General features: G+C 43.7%; 1 protein-coding gene across 1 annotated transcript in view; it reads left to right on the forward strand.

Annotated features, from left to right (window-relative positions):
• The first annotated feature begins 17,837 nt into the window (after window positions 1-17,837).
• The window catches only part of LOC128834262 (uncharacterized), a 94,904-nt gene continuing 89,434 nt past the window's right edge, over window positions 17,838-23,307 (forward strand). Inside the window, exons 1-2 of the mRNA XM_054022875.1 lie at window positions 17,838-18,498; window positions 19,489-19,926. Of these exons, the coding sequence (XP_053878850.1) occupies window positions 17,922-18,498; window positions 19,489-19,926 (1,015 nt within the window). The 5' untranslated portion in view covers window positions 17,838-17,921. The remainder of the gene's footprint in view (window positions 18,499-19,488; window positions 19,927-23,307) is intronic.

The following is a 23,307-nucleotide window of genomic DNA, read 5'->3' on the forward strand; positions in this document are numbered from 1 at the left end:
GTAAACTAAGTGGCTATGACTCAGAAGGCACTTAGGGTCTGTACTACAATCTGCACAGACAAACTCCCACTGGCATCAACAGTACTTCAGTGTGCCAATTGGGGGTTCAGATTCACAGCTGGCATAAATCAGCATAGCTCCAGTCAGCTGTGTCAATTTACACCAGCTGAGGATTTAGCTCTAAAAGTAGTATATGGCCCATAGGAAGCAGATACAAGTAAAAAAAAAACACCACTTTTCTGATTACAATTACCTATTTCAAATTTGAAATTATGCAATGACTTGCATAAATGACCAATAATGAAAACAATGATTGTGTGGTTAAACATGCTCTTTGTTACAGGCAATGTTGATGTAATATAAACATTGAAATGAATGCTATATATTTTCCTTTGCCTAATTAATTTTATGATATTTTAATGGATGTGTTTTTTATTTTAATTTTATAGAACATAACATGTTATTATATGCCTGACTCAGGGCCAAAGCATTTTCCTACATTGAAAAACTTAGAGCTGATTAGTGTACTTCAAGAAGGAGTTGAAAATTAAGTAGATATAATATCTTAAGGTTTTTTAATGTTATTGATTCTGTTCTAGTGAAGGAATTTGTACATGGATTTCAACAGCTAAAACTTGCCCTTGAGTACATGTGTTTCCCTGTCAATGAAGGTTCTTGTAATTTAAATATGTTCCTTTCTTGAGTGAGAATTTAGGTATATTTCATCTGAAAACTGAATTCTAGGTACAAGAGTAACCTAAATGTAAAAAGAAGTGATATTCACGTTTGCCATAAATTTAAGAATATGTCCATTATGGTATCATAATTTTGTCACTTTTGCTCCTTATAATATTGATCTTTTCCCAACTGATTAATACAATTTTGTGACTAAAAGGAAATATGATCAGGTGCTAATATTCATGTATTGCAAACCAGAAGACATTTTTTATTTTCATCATATTTTGAGAAGGGGATGAATTTAAAAACTGATTTACTCACTTGTCTAACAAATTAGGTGCTGGAATAAACTGTAATATTAGGAAAGCAAATTTGTAAAAACACTGGCCTGAGTAACAAGGGTCCCTTTCTGTTTGGTACCTCTTTAAATAAGTCAAGCCTGTCTCAAACTATTCAACTTACTGGTATTTTCCTACCCTGCCCTATGTATCTGTTAACCTGTTTCCTGTGTTTATGGCTTCTGAATACACCAACACTGGTGTTTTGGTTCTTTCATGATCTTGACCTTTATCAACTCATTACTTTAAAGAAAACCTTACTGCAGAAAAGCTGAAAAATTTCATCTTATATGCATGGTATTTTTTAATTAATATTCACATTTCATAGATTCTTGCTCAGCCAAGTGTGTATCTACTTCTTTTTTTGGTCAGATGATGAATGTAAGATAGTTACTGGTGCTAATCCAGTTTCAAGTGTTGATGAAAGACTTTGAAACTATCCTGGATATGAATGCCAAAGTCTTAAGGCTTTTGATGTTTTATCAGTGATGAAAAGATATCTCTAAAACAGAACAGAACAATCCAGCAAAAGTAAACTCTGCTATGATGTAGATGATAGGTTTGATCATAATGGTTATAAGTAATCAGCATGGCTCTCCACCTCTTGCATCTATATTTCTTTCTTCACTGGCTTGTATGCAGGGCAATTGATGTGTAGCTGGGAACCTTATCTAGAGCAGGAAAAAAACAAAAAAACCCACCAAACAACCAAGAGAAAGTCAGACATTGTTCATCCATCCATGGACCTAAAACTAATCTGATGCATTAAAGAGAGAAAAAAGGTTATTGTGCCCAAAGCTGCCACCAGTTCTAATGCAGCAGATACTAGAAGCCACAAAGGAGGGGTGGTTGTCATCATATCCTGTCACTTCATGAAGAAGGGAAGGAAGAATTTAGAATCAACCAGCTATGAAAAGTGGCTTTTTTGCCTTCAAAACATTCACACTCTGTCTGTTTGCAGGTCCCCAAAATAGGACAATGCACAAATGAAAAGGCACGGGAGAGGAGGGAAGTAGAGAAGCTTGTGATATTTTCTAGTTTGCAAGGGTTATAACTTAGGCTCTAGTCCTGCAAGCGTCTATAGACAGCTGGACCTCAGAGACTGCACAGAGCCCCTTTAAAAGACAACGAGGCTCTACCCAAGCACAGGGATCCACCTCCATGTAGCTACTTGCAGACCCAGATTGTAAGAAAGCAAGGGATATTTACATGCAAGTTCAATGGTCACTTATCTTTAGAGATGTTCCCTATGCCCTGTGAGTGGCTATTGATAAAATGTGTAGTGTGAAGTATAGAATCACTTGTTTGCACTATTCTCGAAGTAATTTGATGAAAGACCACATTGTAACTTGGATTCATTGCTCTATTTCTATTTAAATCCATAAGGGAGAACTAATCATCTGAGGTGTCAGCTCAGTGTAAGTCACTGGAACTGAGCAAATAGTGCCAAACGGTGTTCATGAATGTTTGCTTACATTTTTAATTAATTTGTTTTGGCCATGTTCACATTACTTTCATGTTCACTTTTTGAGATTATTTGAGTGAGTTTTAGTGGCACAAATGGTCACAAGGATGTGACATCCTCTTTCCCCCAGCCATATCCCCTACACCAAATTCCAGAAGGAGGTAGCAATGAAGCCAACAGGTTATTATGCCACTTAGGGATTTCCATATGCCAGGAGGGTCTTTTGGCAGTTGGTTAAACTTGCTTTACAGCACAGCAGCGCAAAAGCAGCCAGAGAGGGAGCCAGGATCTTCTCCCATACGTCTTTGGTGAACAGTCATACAGCTCATATTTTGAATTTTAGCTATCAAATATTAGCACCAATACTCATAGGAAACTTTGCAAGCAATCCATAGGATAAAATTTGTTCTGATAAAACACTCATTGAAGAAAAGCAAACAAAGAAATATTTGTTTAATTGCAAGTTTTTCACAGAGACAAGGTGGGTGAGGTAATATCTTTTATTGGACCAACTTGAATAGAGACACTGGGTTTATGGGTTATTACAACAATCTGTAACTCACTAACAATGCCCACTCCCAGCTGCTTCTCCCCTCCATTTACTTTTCTGCCCTTCCTATGACTGGAGGGTTGTTAACGGGCCACTTCACTTTGAATGGTCCCTTGAAATGTGTGTTAACTATTTATGCTAAACAATCTGTCCCACCTTGTATTTGGCACTGACACTCTGAGTTAGTTTCCGAGACCTGACGAAGAACTTTGTATAAGCTTGAAAGCTTGTCTGTCTCACCAACAGAAGTTGGTCCAATAAAAGATATTACCTCACCTGCCTGGCCTCGCTAATATCCTGGGATCAATACAGCTACAACAACATTGCATAGAGGTTTTCACTGTCATTCCACAAACAGAAAAACATGCTACATTCAGCAAATAAGTTATTTGTAATGAATAATTTGTTCAACTCTAGTTAATAATCACAGTTGTTTTGTAGTTGTCCAACAGAAACCAATTTTAAAAAATGCTAATTTATTTTTTATTCCTCTTCTATAAAAATAAATTCTAAGGTCCCAATTTGCAGTTTCAATGTATCTCTGTTAGTCTTTTCCTTATGTAAAATCTTCCAGTCCTTCATGCATCCAAGAAAAAAATCATTTCACATGGGAACTACGGTGGCTCATAGCAGCATTAACTAAAGGAGTTTTAATTGTGATAATAGAGAACATATACACAGAAATATATGCCACTCAAAAATACTCAGATTGTATTTATATTCAAAGGGAGTTTCTGCCTGAATAAGGACAATGTAATTTGTACTTGTAGAGCACAAATTTATTATGCTCTTGCTGGCCTGTCCCATTCAAGGTGGGCACTCTTACTTGAGCAATCAGGTATATACTTTGCTTGTTTGTCAAAACACATCCCATGGCAGTCAGCATCACCGCTGTCTTATCCAGATTAATCTTAAATTAAATGACTTCCATCTCCTACCAGACATTGAGAGAGCATGAAAGAGGCTATATCAGAGTGAGATGAAGCAGAGCTGTAGAGCTTAGTGTCATTAGCATATTGACAGTACTCCAGCCATTATCACCTCAGATATCCCCAGCAGTTCCATACAGACAACAAGAGAAGCGACAGAATTGAGTCCTCTAGGATGTCACATCTAAAAGATCTTGAGGAGGAGGAGCAATCAATGAACTCCATCCTTTGGGACTGCTCTGAAAGCAATAAGCAATTCTAGCCACCTCTGCCAGGGTCTGCAGTCACATCAACAGCATCTCATAAGTGGAATCAAAGGCTGCAGAATGATGTTTGGCCTTTGTCTAGTCCCCTGAAGTGGTCATCAGCCATTATAATTAATGTCTCTCCCATGCCATTCTGAGGTCTGGAATCCAAAACTTAGAAAATATCAGATCAACAAAGCTCAGAATGCATAAGTTCTGGCTGTGGATTGAATTTCTAGAAGTGATGAGACTAATCCAGAGTCTGACCTCCTTTAGGTCATGCTGAAAGACCTTTTTTGATAAACCTTTTCCACCATAACCAGAACATGTACAACAATGACCACTTCTCCCTTCCCCAAATCTATCCCAACCAAGTATAACTTAATAAGGAAGAAGAGCCAAAAACCTACAAAGCCCACGAGTGAACTTACTATGACAATCTAGTTAACATGGCTGGTGATCAGATGCTGTGATCAAATAGTGATGGACATCAATACAAGATCCAAAGGAAAATGGATAGATGTTGCTGTACCTGGACCGTTGCCACCTTCTCAACAATATTTCCCAGAAAGAGGGAATGAGAGACTGGGCAATAGTTTCGAAGCAGATACCTATCAGACTTGGATTTTTCCCCAGTAAGGTTAGAACCACCACATGGCCTTACTCTAAGAAACATTAACATTCCTCTCCAATAAAGAACCCAGTCATTCCTCATTGGTTTTCCTCAGGCAGGTTGTTCCTGGTCAAATGTATTCCTCGGATTCCTGGGGCCAGATGGAAAATGGCCTTTTTTGATTTCTGCTGCTCCTGGCTGCTGTTTCTCCTCTCCAATAGGCAGGGAAGAGGAGGAAGGAGTAGGTGCTCTGACCACAGTGAGCAAGAACTTGATGTAAAATGACCTATCCCTGCCCCCCGCTGCTTTTTGCCACTGCTGCTTCTTCACCTCTTCTGTTCTGATGCCAGGGAGAATGGGTCTTCTAACCCTTGGACCACAATCCCAATAGAAATTGGGAACTGAGAACATGGATGTGATGAAAAATGGGCTCTCCCTGCCTGATATCTCACACTTGAAGTGTGAACTAGTTAGTGCAGAGTATCTTCCATGAACATTTGCTGAAAGAATATATGAGCAGATTTAATATATTTACATATACTGAGCCAAACACATCCAGGAATACAGTTAGGCCATTTTAAATGAATACAGTAGAATCCATGGTATATCCATCTAAGTGGGATGATTGCCTGTGAACTACTTTACCCTAATCCTTTTTTATGCTCCTGCTGATGGATTATGGCACACTGAATTCAAAGGAGTCCAACAAAATGACAAACTTGGTTAGGCTTCAGATGGAATTTTGCAAGAATGAATTGATTGTTGATTACTTAAATCCCATCCTACAGGGTAAAAGCTGAGTTACAGTGTTGTCTTTGTGTATGAACATGATGGAAGAAACAAGGATGCCAACTGTGGAGCAGCAAGATTCTGGGTATCTGATATCATAACTTCCAAATGCACAGAAGACATCTAAAATATAATGAAAATGCCCTTTAATGTCATGGCTACACAGAATGTAGTCTGTGTATGAAACAAGAACACTTTTATTAAGGTTATATGGAGAACAACATTAATTTAGGAAAACACAGCAACAATGAATCAACAGTATGTGAATAATAAGTAAAACCCCCATCTACTCCTTTCCTCCCACAATATCTCTGGCAGTTGCCCTTCACCTCAGTTTCCCCACTTGCCCAAGGGAATGTCCAGTTTACAAATGTCACCCCTAATATGTTGCTTCTCCTTTCCCTCTGCTGCACTACACTCAGAGTTTGTTGTCAGAAGTTAGCAAAGTCCCAGAGCCCATGTTTTATGTCTTTCTTTTTTGGTGGTTCGGGTTCTGTAGCTTCCGCATCAGAGTGTTGCTCTTTTAAGACCTCTGAAAGCATGTTCCACACCTCGTCCCTCTCAGATTTTGGAAGGCACTTCAGATTCTTAGACCTTAGTTCAAGTGCTGTAGCTATCTTTAGAAATCTCACATTGGTACCTTCTTTGTGTTTTGTCAAATCTGCAGCGAAAGTGTTCTTAAAACGAACAACATGTGCTGAGTCATCATCCGAGACCACTATAACATGAAATATATGGCAGAATGCGGGTAAAACAGAGTAGGGGACATACAATTCTCCCCCAAGGAGTTCAGTCACAAATTTAATTAATGCATTATTTTTTTAACGAGCATCACCAGCATGGAAGCATGTCCTCTGGAATGGTGGCTGAAGCATGAAGGGGCATACGAATGTTTAGCATATCTGGCATGTAAATACCTTGCAGTGCTGGCTACAAAAGTCCCATGCGAACACCTGTTCTCACTTTCTGGTGACATTGTAAATAAGAAGTGGGCAGCATTAACTCCCATAAATATAAACAAACTTGATTGTCTTAGCGATTGGCTGAACAAGAAATAGGACTGAGTGGACTTGTAGGCTCTAAAGTTTTGCATTGTTTTGTTTTTGAGTGCAGTTATGTAACAAAAAAATCTCCATTTGTAAGTTGCACTTTCACAATAAAGAGATTGCACTACAGTACTTGTATGAGGTGAATTGAAAAATACTGTTTCTTTTGTTTTCATTTTTACTGTGGTCTAAGGACCAGATTCATTCAGCTCAGCTGCTTTGTTTTGCTAAAGAAGTGTAAAGCAGATGTAAAGCAAGCTTAACTCTCCAGTTAAGCTGAATTTATGGCATCTTAAAGTTACCAGAGTAACATAAAGCAGCTGGTGAATATCAGTGATTCTGGCCCTTTAAAAGTCCCCTTTTAGGGCTTTATTCAGCATTCCTCATCCAGGCAGAATTTTGTCAGTGTTGCTCAAAATCCTTAAAGATTAAACATTAGCATACTGTAGCACACTTCCTGAATGTATAAAATTCTTGAGATAATATCACTTTGTAAGATTATTTGATCAGATGAACCCAATTTGGATACTAAGTGAACCGCTGGCCCCACTGAAGTCAATGGCAAAACTCTCACTGATTTCAATGGGGCTAGGATTTCACCCTAAGTTATTTTTCTTTACAAGCTTTTTCTACATTGACTTGATTTTTGGCATATGAAACAAAAACAATCACTACAAGATGTTACAGTAATTCCGTTTATGTGTTCCATGTATGGATAAAAATATTAATAGATTCCAAGGCCAGAAGGGACCATCCTGATAATCTAGTCTGACCTCTAGTAAGATTGGCCATAGAACTCCCCCCAAATAAGTCCTAGAGCAGATCTTTGAGCATATTTGTCCTTTCCTTTAATCTAGAAAAGTGCTATCTTATAGCCCAACATATTTTGTGCTTATAATTAGAAACCACTTTCAGATTGAATACATTAATTCTCAATAAGAAAATAAGAACGGCCGTACCGGGTCAGACCAAAGGTCCATCTAGCCCAGTATCCTGTCTACCGACAGTGGCCAATGCCAGGTGGCCCAGAGGGAGTGGACCAACAGGCAATGATCAAGTGATCTCTCTCCTGCCATCCATCTCCATCCTCTGACAGAGGTTAGGGACACCATTCCTTACCCATCCTGGCTAATAGCCATTAATGGACTTAGCCACCATGAATTTATCCAGTTCTCTTTTAAAAGCTGTTATAGTCCTAGCCTTCACAACCTCCTCAGGCAAAGAGTGCCACAGGTTAACTGTGCACTGTGTGAAGAAGAACTTCCTTTTATTTGTTTTAAACCTGCTGCCCATTAATTTCATTTGGTGGCCTCTAGTTCTTATATTATGGGAACAAGTAAATAACTTTTCCTTATTCACTTTCTCCACACCACTCATGATTTTATATACCTCTATCATATCCCCCCTTAGTCACCTCTTTTCCAAGCTGAAGAGTCCTAGCCTCTTTAATCTCTCCTCATATGGGACCCGTTCCAAACCCCTAATCATTTTAGTTGCCCTTTTCTGAACCTTTTCTAGTGCCAGTATATCTTTTTTTAGATGAGGAGACCACATCTGTACGCAGTATTCGAGATGTGGGCATACCATGGATTTATATAAGGGCAACAATATATTCTCAGTCTTATTCTCTATTCCCTTTTTAATGATCCCTAGCTCCTGTTTGCTTTTTTGACCGCCTCTGCACACTGCGCGGACATCTTCAGAGAACTATCCACGATGACACCAAGATCTTTTTCCTGACTTGTTGTAGCTAAATTAGCCCCCATCAATGTACAGTTCACAACTGTATCACTTGTTTTTATGAGTCTTAGCTACAGAGAAAGAACTAATCTGACATAAAAAGAAGAACAGGAGTACTTGTGGCACCTTAGAGACTAACAAATTTATTAGAGCATAAGCTTTCGTGGACTACAGCCCACTTCTTCGGATGCATATAGAATGGAACATATAATGAGGAGATATATATACACACATACAGAGAGCATAAACAGGTGGGAGTTGTCTTACCAACTCTGAGAGGCCAATTAATTAAGAGAAAAAAAGAAAAAAAAAAACTTTTGAAGTGATAATCAAGCTAGCCGAGTACAGACAGTGTGATAAGAAGTGTGAGAATACTCTCACACTTCTTATCACACTGTCTGTACTCGGCTAGCTTGATTATCACTTCAAAAGTTTTTTTTTTTTTTCTTCTCTCTTAATTAATTGGCCTCTCAGAGTTGGTAAGACAACTCCCACCTGTTTATGCTCTCTGTATGTGTGTATATATATCTCCTCATTATATGTTCCATTCTATATGCATCCGAAGAAGTGGGCTGTAGTCCACGAAAGCTTATGCTCTAATAAATTTGTTAGTCTCTAAGGTGCCACAAGTACTCCTGTTCTTCTTTTTGCGGATACAGACTAACACGGCTGTTACTCTGAAACTAATCTGACATAGCTTTTTGTGTCCGGTTTTTTATTTATGCACTTTAGTAGTTCCTATCAGCAGAAACTGCTTATTTATTAAGAAGAGTAAGAATATCTTGTTTTGTCTCAAAGAGGTACATTATGTTTACATGGAAACAAGAGTTTTCAGTAAATGGCTACACAACTGCAGATACTTTCTTCTACCATCAACTCCACTGAGGGGGTCCTGTCCAAGCAAATTAAAAACAGTTCAGATGCAGGGAGAAAGAGAATGGCAGTAATATACAGATATGATTTCAAAGTAAAATGTGAATTTTGCCATGGCATTTTTTTTATTCTTCTCTTTATAAAGCTTATTTTTCCTCTCATCCTAACAACTGAGGAGAAAATATGAGTTTACTGATAAATATGTTTTCTGGGGATTTTAGGTCATCTTATTTTAGGAACAGATATACTTGAAATAATCACCAGCAGGCAAAATTTACACCAGTTCAAGTCTGGAATGAATTCCATTGACTTCAGTGAAATTGTGGCAGTGTACCTGGAATCATATTCTGGTCCAATGAAGTTACAATGGGTTTAAACCACTGTGAGAGGAGAATTTTCCCCATTGCCATGTCTTGGTTTAGTTTAATGTTATTTAAAACAAAAACACATCTGGTAATTAAGTTAATTATTTTGACTGAACCCTTTGAAACACAAGATAGTGACCCATCCAACCAAGAAGAAAATTAAAGCATTTTCAAAAATGGTTTAACTCAGAGGTGAAATGGCATAACTGTGTTAATTAAACCACTGTCATAACTGTGTAAATGTGTCTACACTAACCTCTGGGAACCAATGGGGCTATGCACCACAATGAAGTTAAGCATGTGTGTGCATAAGTGTTTCTAGAATCGGATCCTAAGGCATAGATTCATTGGAGAAGGTAGTGTGGTAGCATTAACATGTGATTATTGTGCCTGCCATCGCATTATGGGAAGGATCCTGAGATGTATTTTAAAAGTAAAGTATATACACCTGCATTATCTGAATTGCTTTATACAAGAATATTCATAAGTAGAGATCTGAATCTGAATTTCCCCAAAGGTCAAGAGTGCCTGGATCCAGTGTTCTGATTTGGGTTCCTATTATAATGGAGGCACTGGTTGCAGCTCCATAGTTCAGATTGAATTGAATTTGGCATTTAAAGCAGGAATCCATCCTGTGTTGTGTATGAATACTGGTGGGACCAAACCCAAAAATCTGTATCTGGAATCTTCTCATCGATTGAAGAGGTTTAGATCTGGGGGTTTTGTTCTAGCCCACTTCTAATACATGGGTGTCTACAATATATGAACTGATATTCCAGTTATACAGTTGAATGAACTCACACTGAATTTGAAATTGTGTATGTGTAACAGGATTATAAACATATTTAGATATATATATGACTGCATTTATTTTATTTAACTTATTGCAAAACCAGTTTGTGTAAACATAAGTGCTAATACCAGGAGTATTGCACTTCCAGCATCAGCGGTCCATTGCCTCCTCAGCTGAGCAAATAAATCTATAGACAATTGAACAGCTCTAGAATGCAAGAGCAGCTCCAATTCAGTATGCTTTCTTAACGAAGCTGCTTTAAGCAACTTGAACACATAGAACCATTTACAGGTTTCCAGTTCTAAATGCAGGTTTACTATTCCATCTTATTCTCCCTGCATCTCTCCCTGCACTGTAATCTCTGCCTGGCTAGCTGCTAACTCTTCTAAGAGAGTAAAATAAATAAACGAAAAAAGTAAAACAAAGGTGAAATGTGTTGCTGATCCAATGTGGAAGGAAAAAAACTTGGATACAGTGTTGCAAAAAAAGGTACAAGAAGTCATTACTAATAAGTCATGCTTCTGTTTTTCAGGATTTATTATTTCATTTTTCAGGGTTTATTTTGATCAATTTTTTAGTTTTATGTACATGTCCAAAAATCAGGGTTTGGGGGGACTCTCTCTTTGTAATTAGTAATATTATAAAGATTACTCATTAAAGTAGTATATACTGTAATGAGTAATCTCTTTGTAATGTCCCCTTAATGTGTTTTAATGTTCTACTATGTCAAACAACATTATATTAAAGCCTACTAGGGAACCTTTAGAGTGTATGAGCTGAGTCTACATGGACCAATTAAGATGCAACATCTACTCCTGGGGGAATTCTGCACCAAAAAATTTAAAATTCTGCACACAATATTTTAAAAATTCTGCAAAATTCTGCATATTTTGTTTGTCAAAATAACACAATATAATCACTCCAGTTTCAATTATTTTGGTAATTTATTTCAAAATACCTGTCAACAATACAGACCTCAAAAAGATTCCTCCATGACTAGAGAGTTAAAGAAACCCCAACAACAACCCAGTTCCAGTTGGGGGCTGCTGGAGGGGACTGTGTGGGGCCCCCAGAGCCCAGACACCTGCATTCCCATCCTCCCAGAGCCCAGCCATGGAGCACCTCCCAGCCCAGACATCCACACCCCTTCCCCCCCGCAAAGCCCAGCCACGGGGTACCCCCCCAGATACCAGCACCCTCTCCCCACAGAGCCCAGCCTCAGTGCAGCCCCCGTTCCAGACACCAGCACTCGCCTTCCCACAGAGCCCAGCCTCAGGGCATCCTCCAGACATCAGCCCTCTCTCCCCCCCCCGAGCCCAGCCATGGCGCAGCCCCCACCCCCGACACCAGCACCCCCTCCCCACAAAGCCCAGCCATGGGGCAGACAGCAGCACCCCGAGCCTTTGCTCCCCCCAGCTTCTTTACTGTCCCGCCAGGGGACATGGTGTGGTGCAGCCCTGCCCTTCCTCACCCTTTGCCAGAGTTGGATCAAAGAGCGAGCAGTCTCCAGTCCCACCTGGCTGAGCACTCTGTTCACTACGAGCTGGCTTCTGCAGAGTCCAGCAGCCCTAGTGGCGGCCAGAAATTCTGCAGGGAAAACAGGGAATTCTGCAAAAACAACAAGGAGTCTGGTGGCACCTTAAAGACTAACAGATTTATTTGGGCATAAGCTTTCGTGAGTAAAAACCTCACTTCTTCGGATGCATAGAGTGAAAGTAAAATTCTGCATTGTGTAGTGGCACAGAATTCCACTAGGAGTAAACATCTTAGTTCCCCTTAGGGTATGTTTACTCTGCAATGTAAGCCCATGCTTGAGCCTGGGCATCTACACTGCAATTGCGCCACCCAGACATGGACCCAGGGTCCCAAGACTCTACAGGACTAGAAGATCCAAGCTAAAATCATGCCGGCACCCAGGGTCCAAGCCCTATTGCTTTGTAGTGTAGCCACAGCCCTGCCTGACTCAGGTCCCAGGAGTCATCTGGAATTATCCCACAATTCCCTGGGACAATTTCCATAATCCTCTCTATCCCAACAATCTGCAATCCACTCTATTGAAAATGGAAGCCACTTCCCCCTTTGCACACAGCAGCAGTTCAGGTCAGCATTAACTCATTCTCTTCTGATCACTGATCTGCAAGCACACTGTCAGAAAGCCTTCTGGGTTTGCAATGGAGAGCGAACCGATCAAGCCTTTTGCAAAGCAAGATTCTTCCTGGTAATGTGCAGGGTGGGCAGTGAAGTTTTCTCACAGTGCACCACGTTCCTAGAACTATAGTGGACACATTTTGAGATTCTAGGGACTCCAGGACATGGTTACTTTGACTTGGGTCTGTGCACTGCAGTGTGGACCCCAGAGCCCTAGGTTCAAGCATGGGTCATAAAATTCTTAACCTAGGGTTAAAGTCAATGTAAATGCTCAAGCCTAGAGTTCCCTAACATGGATCAGCTGATTCAAGAAGTCCCACTAACCCTGGGCTTACATTGCAGTGTAGACATCCACTTAGAAATCACATCATCCATTACTCTCCATTTAAACAAGCCCTTAGGTATAAGCAAGCCTTTCTGGTGTTTATTGGAAAAATATTATTTTTATTTTATTATTTAAAATTTGAGGTGTTTTATCAGTGTTTATCAGTTAAAACCTACAATCAGAAGTCCTACAAACAAGTGGTGTATGGAACTTTTTCCATTTTATCTCTGCAGATACTGTACATCTCAGGTTAGTTGCTGAACTGTATTTGCAATAAAATGGATAGAACCCCCTTTGGTAGAAGCTACTAGCAGAACACCGCAGCCTGCCAGTCAGATAAAACTAGTGATACTACTGAACAACAGCATCATTATCCATGAGTATGCTGAAATCCAGGCAGTCTCCATGATATGCTATTATAGTATGCGAATTCAGGAAATATCACTTTTAAAATGCGTGATCAAAGCAGCCAATCAGCACTGATCAGTGCTGGGATATATTCACAGACAAAAACTATCTTAAGAGGGAGTTAAGGGTGAGAGTACATATCAGTAGTTTAGGGTAAAATACATTTGACGGAGCATTTGAAGTTCTCAGTTAAGTGTTATAAAAATTCAGAGTTAAGTTTAAACTAAAAAAAAAAAGTACAAACGTGTTAAGATATGGAAATACACAACTGCAGCACCCAAACAATCTTAACTCCACACTGCATTGACATAATGCAATAAGTATATTATTTTGATTAAGGCATTTTAATATTTATGGTCCCAGATAAGACTAAACTGAGTGTTAAGACACATTACAGTTTTTCTTTCTCTTCCGCCCTGCAAAAATGGTGTCACTACAGGGCAGAGTTAAGGATGTTTGAGTGCCCTAACTCTTCCTTTCAATACTTTAACCTTTTTTTAAATTTCTTTTAATTCTGAATTTCCTGCATTTATAACATTTGAGTTTGGGATAATTACAACATCTTTGTAATGTAGTTTATCCTAAATTATTACTATGTGCTCTCAACCTTAACTCCATCTTAAAATAGTTTTTGTCTGGGAACGTCCTTGTTCTTCTTCAAGCGATTGCTCATGTTGATTCCAATTAGGGGTGTACGCGCGCCGCGTGCACAGTCGTCAGAAAGTTTTTCCCCTAGCAGCACCAGTCGGGTCCGCTGTGGAGCCCTCTGGAGTGGCGCCTCCATAGCAATGAATATATGTCCCTGCCAACCTGCTGCCTCCTCAGTTCCTTCTTACCACCAGTGACAGTCGTTGGAACTGCGGTCGCTTGTTTAGCAAATGCTTCCCTTAACTTATTCTACAGTAGTTTTGTAGTTTTGTTGTTAGTAGTTAGTTAATAGTAGTGTTAGGTTAGTGGGAGTGAAGTGTTTCCCCATCCCATATATTTCCCTGGGGTACTTGGGCATGTCTCGGTCCCACAGGTTTAAGCCCTGCGGAACCTGCCACAAGCCTATGCCAACAGATAACCCCCACAACACTTACCTTAAGTGTCCGGGGGAGGCGCCCAGACAGAAAGGTGCAAAATCTGCATGGCGTTCCGCCCGAGGACGAAAAAGGAGCGGGGCTTTCATCTTAAGCAGCTTCTGAAGGCCTCAGGTGGTACCGACCATAACAGCAGTGGGATGCCTGAGTCTCTTCAGACACATGGCAGCATGCATGTATGTAGTACGGCATGCCAGAATGAGGCTCAGATCCCTCCAAGCATGGTTCATGTTAGCCTATCGCCCAGGGCACGACAGCTTGGACTCAGTGGTTACTATTCCAGCACAGGTCCTCGAGTCCCTCAGATGGTGGCTCAACCCTCGGACAGTGTGTGAGGGAGTCCCCTTCAACAGCCCCTAGTCCTCCTTGTCTCTGGTAACGGACGCGTCAGCACTGGGATGGAGGCTGCATCTGGGAGATATGCAGATGCAAAGTCTTTGGTCTCAGGATGAGCTCTCACTCCATATCAACATTGAGGGTGGTCCGACTAGCATGCCAAACCTTTCAGGCCCAGTTGCAAGGGCAGTACATGGCAGTTATGACAGACAACACCATTGCCATGTTTTACATCAACAAGCAGGGTGGAGCCTGTTCCTCTCCCCTATGTTGGGAAGCCCTCCAGTTGTAGGAGTTCTGCAGAGCCCACGCCATTCACCTGGAAGCATCCTACCTCCCAGGGGCACAAAACAAGCTAGCGGACTACCTCAGCAGATCCTTCTGCAACCACGAGTGGTCCATCCGCCCGGATATCATACATAACATCTTCCAGAGCTGGGGATCTCCCCAGGTCAATCTGTTTGCCACATGAAGCAACAGAAAATGCCCGCAATTCTGCTCCTTCCCGGGTTTGCTTGCAGGCATGTTCCTCCCCTCCTGGACGGGACATCTGTTGTACGCGTTCCTGACGTTCCCACTCGTACACAAGGCCCTACTCAAGATCCACAGAGACAGGGCAGTGGTGATACTGATGGCATCAGTGTGGCCACGCCAACACTGGTACACCACGCTCTTGAAGCTGTCGGTGGATGCCCCGATCACGTTGCCATTCCTTCCGGACCTGATCACCCAAGACCATGGTCACCTTCACCACCCTGACCTCCAGTTGCTCCATCCCACAGCCTGGAAGCTTCATGGCGAAGTGGAAGAGGTTTACATTCTGGTGCGCTAGGGCTGCACTACAGGCGCTCATACCGCTCATCCTGGAATACCAACTGAACCTGAAACATCAGGGTCTAGCAGTGTCATCCATCAAGGTGCACCTGACAGCTATTTCGGCCTTCCACCCAGAAGCGGCTGGACAGTTAGTCTTCGCCAACCCCATGGTCAGCCATTTCCTTAAGGGTCTGAAACGTCTGTACCCACAAGTTAGACAACCGATTCCAGCATGGGACCTTAACCGGTCCTCTCCAGACTAATGGGGTCCCCGTTTGAACCACTGGTGACTTGTTCACTCCTCTACCTATCATGGAAAGTAGCCTTCCTGGTCACCATTATCTCAACGAGGAGGGTGTCAGAGCTAAAGGCCTTCACCTTCGACCCCCCCACGTAGGTTTTTTTAAGGACAAGGTGCAGTTCAGACCTCACCCAACCTTTCTCCCAAAGGTGGTGTCCCAATTCCACACCACACTGGACATTTTTCTACCTGGCTTAAGGGTCTAATTCAGGAGAGTATTAATAGCTGTGAATCTCAGGCAGAGGGAGGCTTCTATCTCTGGCCTGTCAGTCTGGGGCCTAAGGCTTCGATTAATAGAAGTTAGGCACCTAACTACCTCTGTCAGTGCTTAATTTGTAATGAAAGAGGTGCTGTGGTTCAAGCAATTTTTTTATATTCATAACTGATGCTGCAAGCTCAGAAGAGCTGGGGCTATGAACTGCCACACCTAGAGGTGCCATGGCTCAGCCCTGGCAAGACCTGGCACAAATTAAGCACTGACCTTGTGAATCTAAATCATCTCCCTTTCCTCTGCATTTCACTCCTGGCTAGCTTGTGCCTAAAACAGTGCTCAGAATTCCAGGAGTTGGTAGGGCTCCTAGGAGTTAGGTTTTGCAACACCTAAGTACCTTTGTGAATCAGATTTCAGTCCATAAATCCAAAGTGCCATTCCCACCTGTGGCATTGACTAACTTTAACAATACTTTTCACTTCCATATGTTTTACAAACATTTAGCTGGGCCTTACAGCATCCCTATGAAGTTGATACAGATGGGGTAACTTTGACCCAGAAGTTAAGGCCAAAATTTAAATGTTGTTGTCTAAATCTGAGCACCAAAAGCCAGAATAAATGAGTGATCTGTGGTGCGCAGCACTTCTGTAAAATTACGGTACTTCTTTAGTTGACTATATATGGATTTAGGCCTCCAGCTTTAGGCATTCACATTTGAAAATTTTGCTTTAACCTCCGTGTCTGAGTTTCAATAGCTATAAAATAGGGATAATACTTAGCTACATGTATTTATGGACATATTAAACTTCATGCATTTTTAATTGTGTCTATGACAAATGTCATTGCTCTCATTTTTCATCTTTTTTTTTACAGTGATTTCACACAGCTCTAATAGAGGGTTGGATTTCTTGGCTAACAAGCTTCAAGACAGCATAGTAGTGCATGACTTTTCTTTTTATAAAGCTGGAGAGTTTTTCCATCACTTGCATAGGCCAGCATTTCTGAAACCAGGTGTTAATTTTCAGGGGAATAGGAGATTTTAAGTCAGCTGCCAGGACTAATCTAGCAGCCAGCACTAAATGCTGAATAAGCTTAGGTATAAAATGCATACCATCTGCCTCCAGGGGTCCTAAGCCAAAAAGTGTGAGGCTAGTTCCTTTTGTGTCCAGAAGCCTCTTATTTGTTGGATATTGTGAAATGAGTCTAGCTTTATATCACCTTATATATCACAACTTAGGCTCAACAACAAGTCGTATGGAATAACCTTCAAAGAGCAGTAAATAATTATATATTGGGAATCCAAATGGACTGCTCAAGTGGATGCAGTTTGAAATGAGTGTGAAAGTTTGACATTTTGAGATCAAGGTCCTTCCCCAGCCCTCTAGTGGCCCAATTTTCAGAGCTGTTGATTTTCAAAGTCAATGGAAATTGCAGGTGGACAGCCCCTCTGAAAAATCAAACCACAAGTCTCTAGGGCCTGGTCTACACTAGGCGTTTATGTCGAAGTTAGCGCCGTTACATCGAATTAACCCTGCACCCGTCCACACCGCGAAGGTATTTAGTTCGACATAGAGGTCTCTTTAATTCGACTTCTGTACTCCTCCCCGACGAGGGGAGTAGCGCTAAATTCGACATGGCCATGTCGAATTACGCTAGGTGTGGATGGAAATCGACGCTAATAGCTCCGGGAGCTATCCCACAGTGCACCACTCTGTTGACGCTCTGGACAGCAGTACGAGCTCGGATGCTCTGAACTGCCACACAGGAAAAGCCCCGGGAAAATTTGAATTTGAATTCCTTTTCCTGTCTGGCCAGTTTGAATCTCATTTCCTGTCTGGACATCGTGGCGAGCTCAGCAGCACTGGCAACGATGCAGAGCTCTCCAGCAGTGATGGCCGTGCAATCTCAGAATAGAAAGAGGGCCCCAGCATGGACTGATCGGGAAGTCTTGGATCTCATCGCTGTGTGGGGCGATGAGTCCGTGCTTTCCGAGCTGCGATCCAAAAGACGGAATGCAAAGATCTACGAGAAGATCTCTAAAGACATGGCAGAGAGAGGATACAGCCGGGATGTAACGCAGTGCCGCGTGAAAATCAAGGAGCTGAGACAAGGCTACCAGAAGACCAAAGAGGCAAACGGACACTCCGGATCCCATCCCCAGACATCCCGTTTCTACGAGGCACTGCATTCCATCCTCGGTGCGGCCGCCACCACTACCCCACCAGTGACCGTGGACTCTGAGGATGGGATAGTGTCCACGGCTGGATCCTCGGACATGTTAGCGGACGGGGAAGATGAGGAAGGAGATGAGGAGGACGAGGCAGTCGACAGCGCTCACAACGCTGATTTCCCCGACAGCCAGGATCTCTTCATCACCCTTACAGAGATCCCCTACCAACCCTCCCCAGCCGTTACCCCGGACACAGAATCTGGGGAAGGATCAGCCAGTAAGTGTTGTAAAAATCTAAACATTTATTTGTAACAGAACAGGAATATTAACAATTTAAAAAATGGGTTTCTCATGATTAGTTTGATTAGCTTAACGGTTCAGTCATGGGCAGTGCAACTATTGAAAAAAAATCTAGCAATGTCCGGTTTTGCATGATTGTCCTGCCCAAGCCGCTCTACTGGTTAGTCACTGCTACAGCAGCTACAGTAAAATGCGGTCTATATGTCCGGGGATGGAGCAGAAATCCTCCTGTGACATCTCGAGGAAGCTCTCCTGGAGGTAATTGGAAATCCGCTGCATTAGGTTCTTGGGGAGAGCGGCCTTATTGGGTCCTCCGTAGTAGGACACGTTGCCACGCCACGAGACTATCAAGTACTCTGGAATCATTGGTCTGCACAGCATGGCGGCATACGGCCCTGGTCTTTGCAGGCTTTCCCGGAGCATTCTCTCTTTCTCGCTGTCAGAGATCCTCATGAGGGTGATGTCGCTCATGATGACCTGCTTTGAATGAGGTAGGGGAATGTTAGTGTTGGGACTGCTTTGCCGTTCCTTTACAGAACTGTAACCGCTGGTTTGCAGCCACGCGGTGGAGGCGGGAGAGGGGCAGCCGAAAGGGATCGTTCCCGGGGACAGCCGCGAGGGTGTGGGACAGGAGCAGACTTCCTGCTTGCCGAATTGCTGGCAGCAGGGACCGACATTGATTTCAATGTGAAATGAGGCCATTGCTAATATTAAAGTTTTAAGCTGCCACAAGTCTACGGCTTACCATGTCTGCCTGCAACAGAAATTCCGTTCTCCTGAGAGGCTTCTCAAATGTGCTGTAGAAGACCCCAGGCACTGAATGCGAAGGCCGAGAATTCGACCTTGTGCTGAGTGCGCATGTGATAGGTGCTGTGCATGGTCTTGTTAACAGAGAAAGACTATGTTCTTTGTTCACAACTACATTTATCTTTCTGAGGAATTCACTCCCTTTTTCCCATTCCCACAGCCCCATCTGTGACTGTCTCACAACCTAGCCTGTCATCACACTCCCAGAGGCTAGCGCGGATTAGGCATAAGAAGAAGAGGACACGGGAGGACATGTTCTCGGAGCTTATAGCCTGCTCCAGAGCCCAGGCAGCACAGCAGACCCAGTGGCGGGAGAACTTGACCCGAATGCACCAAGCCAACATGGATCGGGAGGAGAGGTGGCGTCAGGAAGACCAGCAGGCGACTCAAACCCTGCTTGGACTAATGAGGGAGCAAACGGACACGCTCCGGCGCCTTGTGGATGTTCTGCAGGAACGGAGGCAGGAGGACAGAGCCCCGCTGCAGTCCATCTCTAACCGCCCTCCCCCGCCACCAAGTCCCATACTCCCCTCACCCAAAGTGCACAGAAGGAGAGGCGGCAGAGTCCCTGCTAACTCTCACTCCACCCCTGCAGAGAGCTCGAGCAGCAGAAGGCTCTCATTCCCCAAAATTTGACAAGTTCTTTCCTTCCCGCCTGACACAAGCCCCCGTCCAAGTTTCACTTTCCCAGTTCCATGTTTGGTTGATAATAAAAAATACGTTTCTGTTAACTACTGTTTCCATCATGTTCTTTTGCAGGAGGGGGGGATAGGGGGTTGGTAATTCGACAGGACAGTCACCTTTGGCAGGGTATATAGTCGGGGGCAGGCACAGCAGCAGGGCACATACATAGTGCAGTGATGCAGTGACTAGTTACCCTGGTTAGTCTGGGAGGTTGTTTTCATGTTATGTGGTGGGGGGTGGGTTGCTCTGTGACTTTGTGGCAGGGGAGGGCAGTTACAGATCTTAAGCGGCGGTCCTTAGGCAGGATCACAGAGCCACACAGCAGGGGATCTGTAACCGTCCTCCCCCTGCCACAAAGTCACATAGACCCCCCCATACACACAGTCCCTATCAGGAGGGGTGACAGGCTCCGTTGAAACAACCATCCCACCGCAGCGGAGCCTGTCAATCCTTGAGTTTAGAAGCTGCATTCGCGCCACTACAGTACACCCGCTCCGCACCACAGTCTGCGTCCCAGTTTTAAAAAATTCCCGCGAATACAGTATTAAAGAAAACGGTGTGCTTTAACAAAGTAGAACTATTTTTATTTTGAAACGTGTGTTGGAAGTGGGGTGAAGGGGGTATGTAACTGGATAGGATAGTCAACATTAACTGGGCAAAGAAACGGGGGCAGGTTTAGCTTCTCAATACACAAACTTTAAAGTCACAGGTTACCCTGCTCACTCAGGAACTTTGCTTTCAAAGCCTTCCGGATGCACAGCGCTTCCCGCTGGTCTCTTCTAATCGCCCGGCTGTCTGGCTGTGAGTAATCAGCAGCCAGGCTATTTTCCTCAACCTCCCACCCCGCCATAAAGGTCTCCCCCTTGCTCTCACAGAGATTGTGGAGCACACAGCAAGCTGCAATAACAATGGGGATATTGGTTTCGCTGAGATCACAGCGAGTCAGTAAGCTTCTCCATCTCCCCTTGAGACGGCCAAAAGCACACTCCACCACCATTCTGCACTTGCTCAGCCGGTAGTTGAAGAGTTCTTTTTCAGTGTCCAGGGCGCCAGTATAGGGCTTCATGAGCCAGGGCATTAGCGGGTAGGCTGGGTCCCCGAGGATGACTATAGGCATCTCCACATCCCCAAGAGTTATTTTGTGGTCCGGGAAGTAAATACCTTGCTGCAGCCGTCTAAACAGACCAGAGTTCCTGAAAACACGAGCGTCATGAACCTTGCCCGGCCATCCCACGTAGATGTTGGTAAAACGTCCCCTGTGGTCCACCAGTGCTTGCAGCACCATGGAAAAGTAGCCCTTTCTGTTAATGTACTGGCTGGCCTGGTGTTCCGGTGCCAGGATAGGGATGTGAGTTCCATCTATGGCCCCACCGCAGTTTGGGAATCCCATCGCTGCGAAGCCATCTATGATCGCCTCCACGTTTCCCAGGGTGACTACCTTTGGCAGCAGTACATCAACGATTGCTTTGGCTACTTGCATCACAACAACCCCCACGGTAGATTTGCCCACCCCAAACTGGTTCGCGACTGACCGGTAGCTGTCTGGCGTTGCAAGCTTCCACAGGGCTATGGCCACTCGCTTCTGGACAGTCAGGGCTGCTCGCATTCGGGTGTCATTGCGCTTCAGGGCAGGGGACAGCAACTCACAAAGTTCCAGGAAAGTTCCCTTCCGCATGCGAAAGTTTCGCAGCCACTGGGATTCATCCCAGACCTGCAGCACTATGCGGTCCCACCACTCAGTGCTTGTTTCCCGTGCCCAGAATTTCCTTTCGACGGCATCAACATGACCCATTGCCACCGTGATGTTCTCGGCGCTGGGTCCCCTGCTTTCTGAGAGGTCTGTGCTACTCTCAGACTTCAGGCCATCACCGCGTTGACGTAGCCTCCTCGCCTGACTTTTCTGCATCTGCCTCAGGGAAAGGTGTATGATAAGTTGCGAGGCGTTGAGAGCAGCCACAACTGCAGTGATGGTTGCAGCAGGCTCCATGCTCGCAGTGCTGTGGCGTCCGCGCTGTCACTGACTAGAAAAGTGCGCGAACTGATTTCCCGCCGGCGCTTTCAGGGAGGGAGGGCGGGAGTGATGGACGGATGACGACAGTTACCCAAAAGCACCCTGGACACCTTTTTTTTACCCAGAAGGCATTTGCGGCTCCACCCAGAATTCCAATGGGCAGCGGGGACTCCGGGAACTGTGGGATAGCTGACCACAGTGCACCACTTCCAATGTCGACGCTTTCCCCGTTAGTGTGGACTCACAAAGTCGAATTACTGTCCTTAGTGTGGACACACACGTTCGACTTTGCAATATCGATTCCAAAAATTCGATTTAAGTAAAATCGAACTACTCTCGTAGTGTAGACAAGGCCTAGGAGTAACTATCTTCACAGTCCATTAAATCATTATAGAGGCACTCAGTAAAGCCCTTAAGGCCTGATCTAAGCCCAGTGAAGTCAAGGCCCATGTCCTTAGAGCAGTGGTTCTCAACCTATTTACCTTTGTGGGCTCTTTCTGTGTTATGTGGCCGCATCCTCCACACAATATATATATTACCTGCATGGCCCTGAGGATGTCACATGGGTCGCAGCTGTGTGCTGATTGGGCCGCAAGCAGCCCACGGCCCGTGGGTTGAAAACCACTGCCTTAGAGTCTAGTGGGCCGCTGTGGGGACCCACATCCTCAAAGGTATTTAGGTGCCTATCTGCCTCTTTAGGAGCCAAAAAGTCCACCATTTAAGCACCACTGACATTTTCAAAACTGTTGATAGTTGCCACCTAACCCTGCAGGCACCCAAGTCCCATAGGGCCCTAAGTTTTCACCAGTTAGCATTCACAAAGCCACCTAAGTCCTGAAGCCACATGACAGCTAACAAAGAGCTCGGAGTCCTAGCTCAAGTCAAAGTCTTGGAAGTCCCAAAGCAGGATTCTCAAACTAGGCAGGGAAATGCCGCTCTCACTCGTGGGGCCTGATCTTGTAGGCCTGCTCTGAGTACACCTGAGACCTGCCAAATGTTGCAGCAGGGGGGCTGGATACAGGTCAGCAATATGTGGTGAGTGGGCAGCATAGCACCTACACAATGAGAGAGGTATCAAGCGTAAGCAGAAGACAGAGAAAGCAAAAGACCATTTCAGCTGCTATAGCATGGGCTACCTAAGCAGCTGACCTGGCTTAGATGCCTAACTCCTAGAGCAGGTTTATGGCTAAGGATCTTGAGTGGAGGTAGGTGCCTATCTCTGGCTCACCAGCCATACACATCACATCACATCACCGTTTAAATGCCTAAGACCCACTCCTTTTC

This window comes from Malaclemys terrapin, chromosome 3 (assembly GCF_027887155.1).
Source record: "Malaclemys terrapin pileata isolate rMalTer1 chromosome 3, rMalTer1.hap1, whole genome shotgun sequence".
In the NCBI taxonomy this organism is placed as follows: Eukaryota; Metazoa; Chordata; order Testudines; family Emydidae; genus Malaclemys; species Malaclemys terrapin.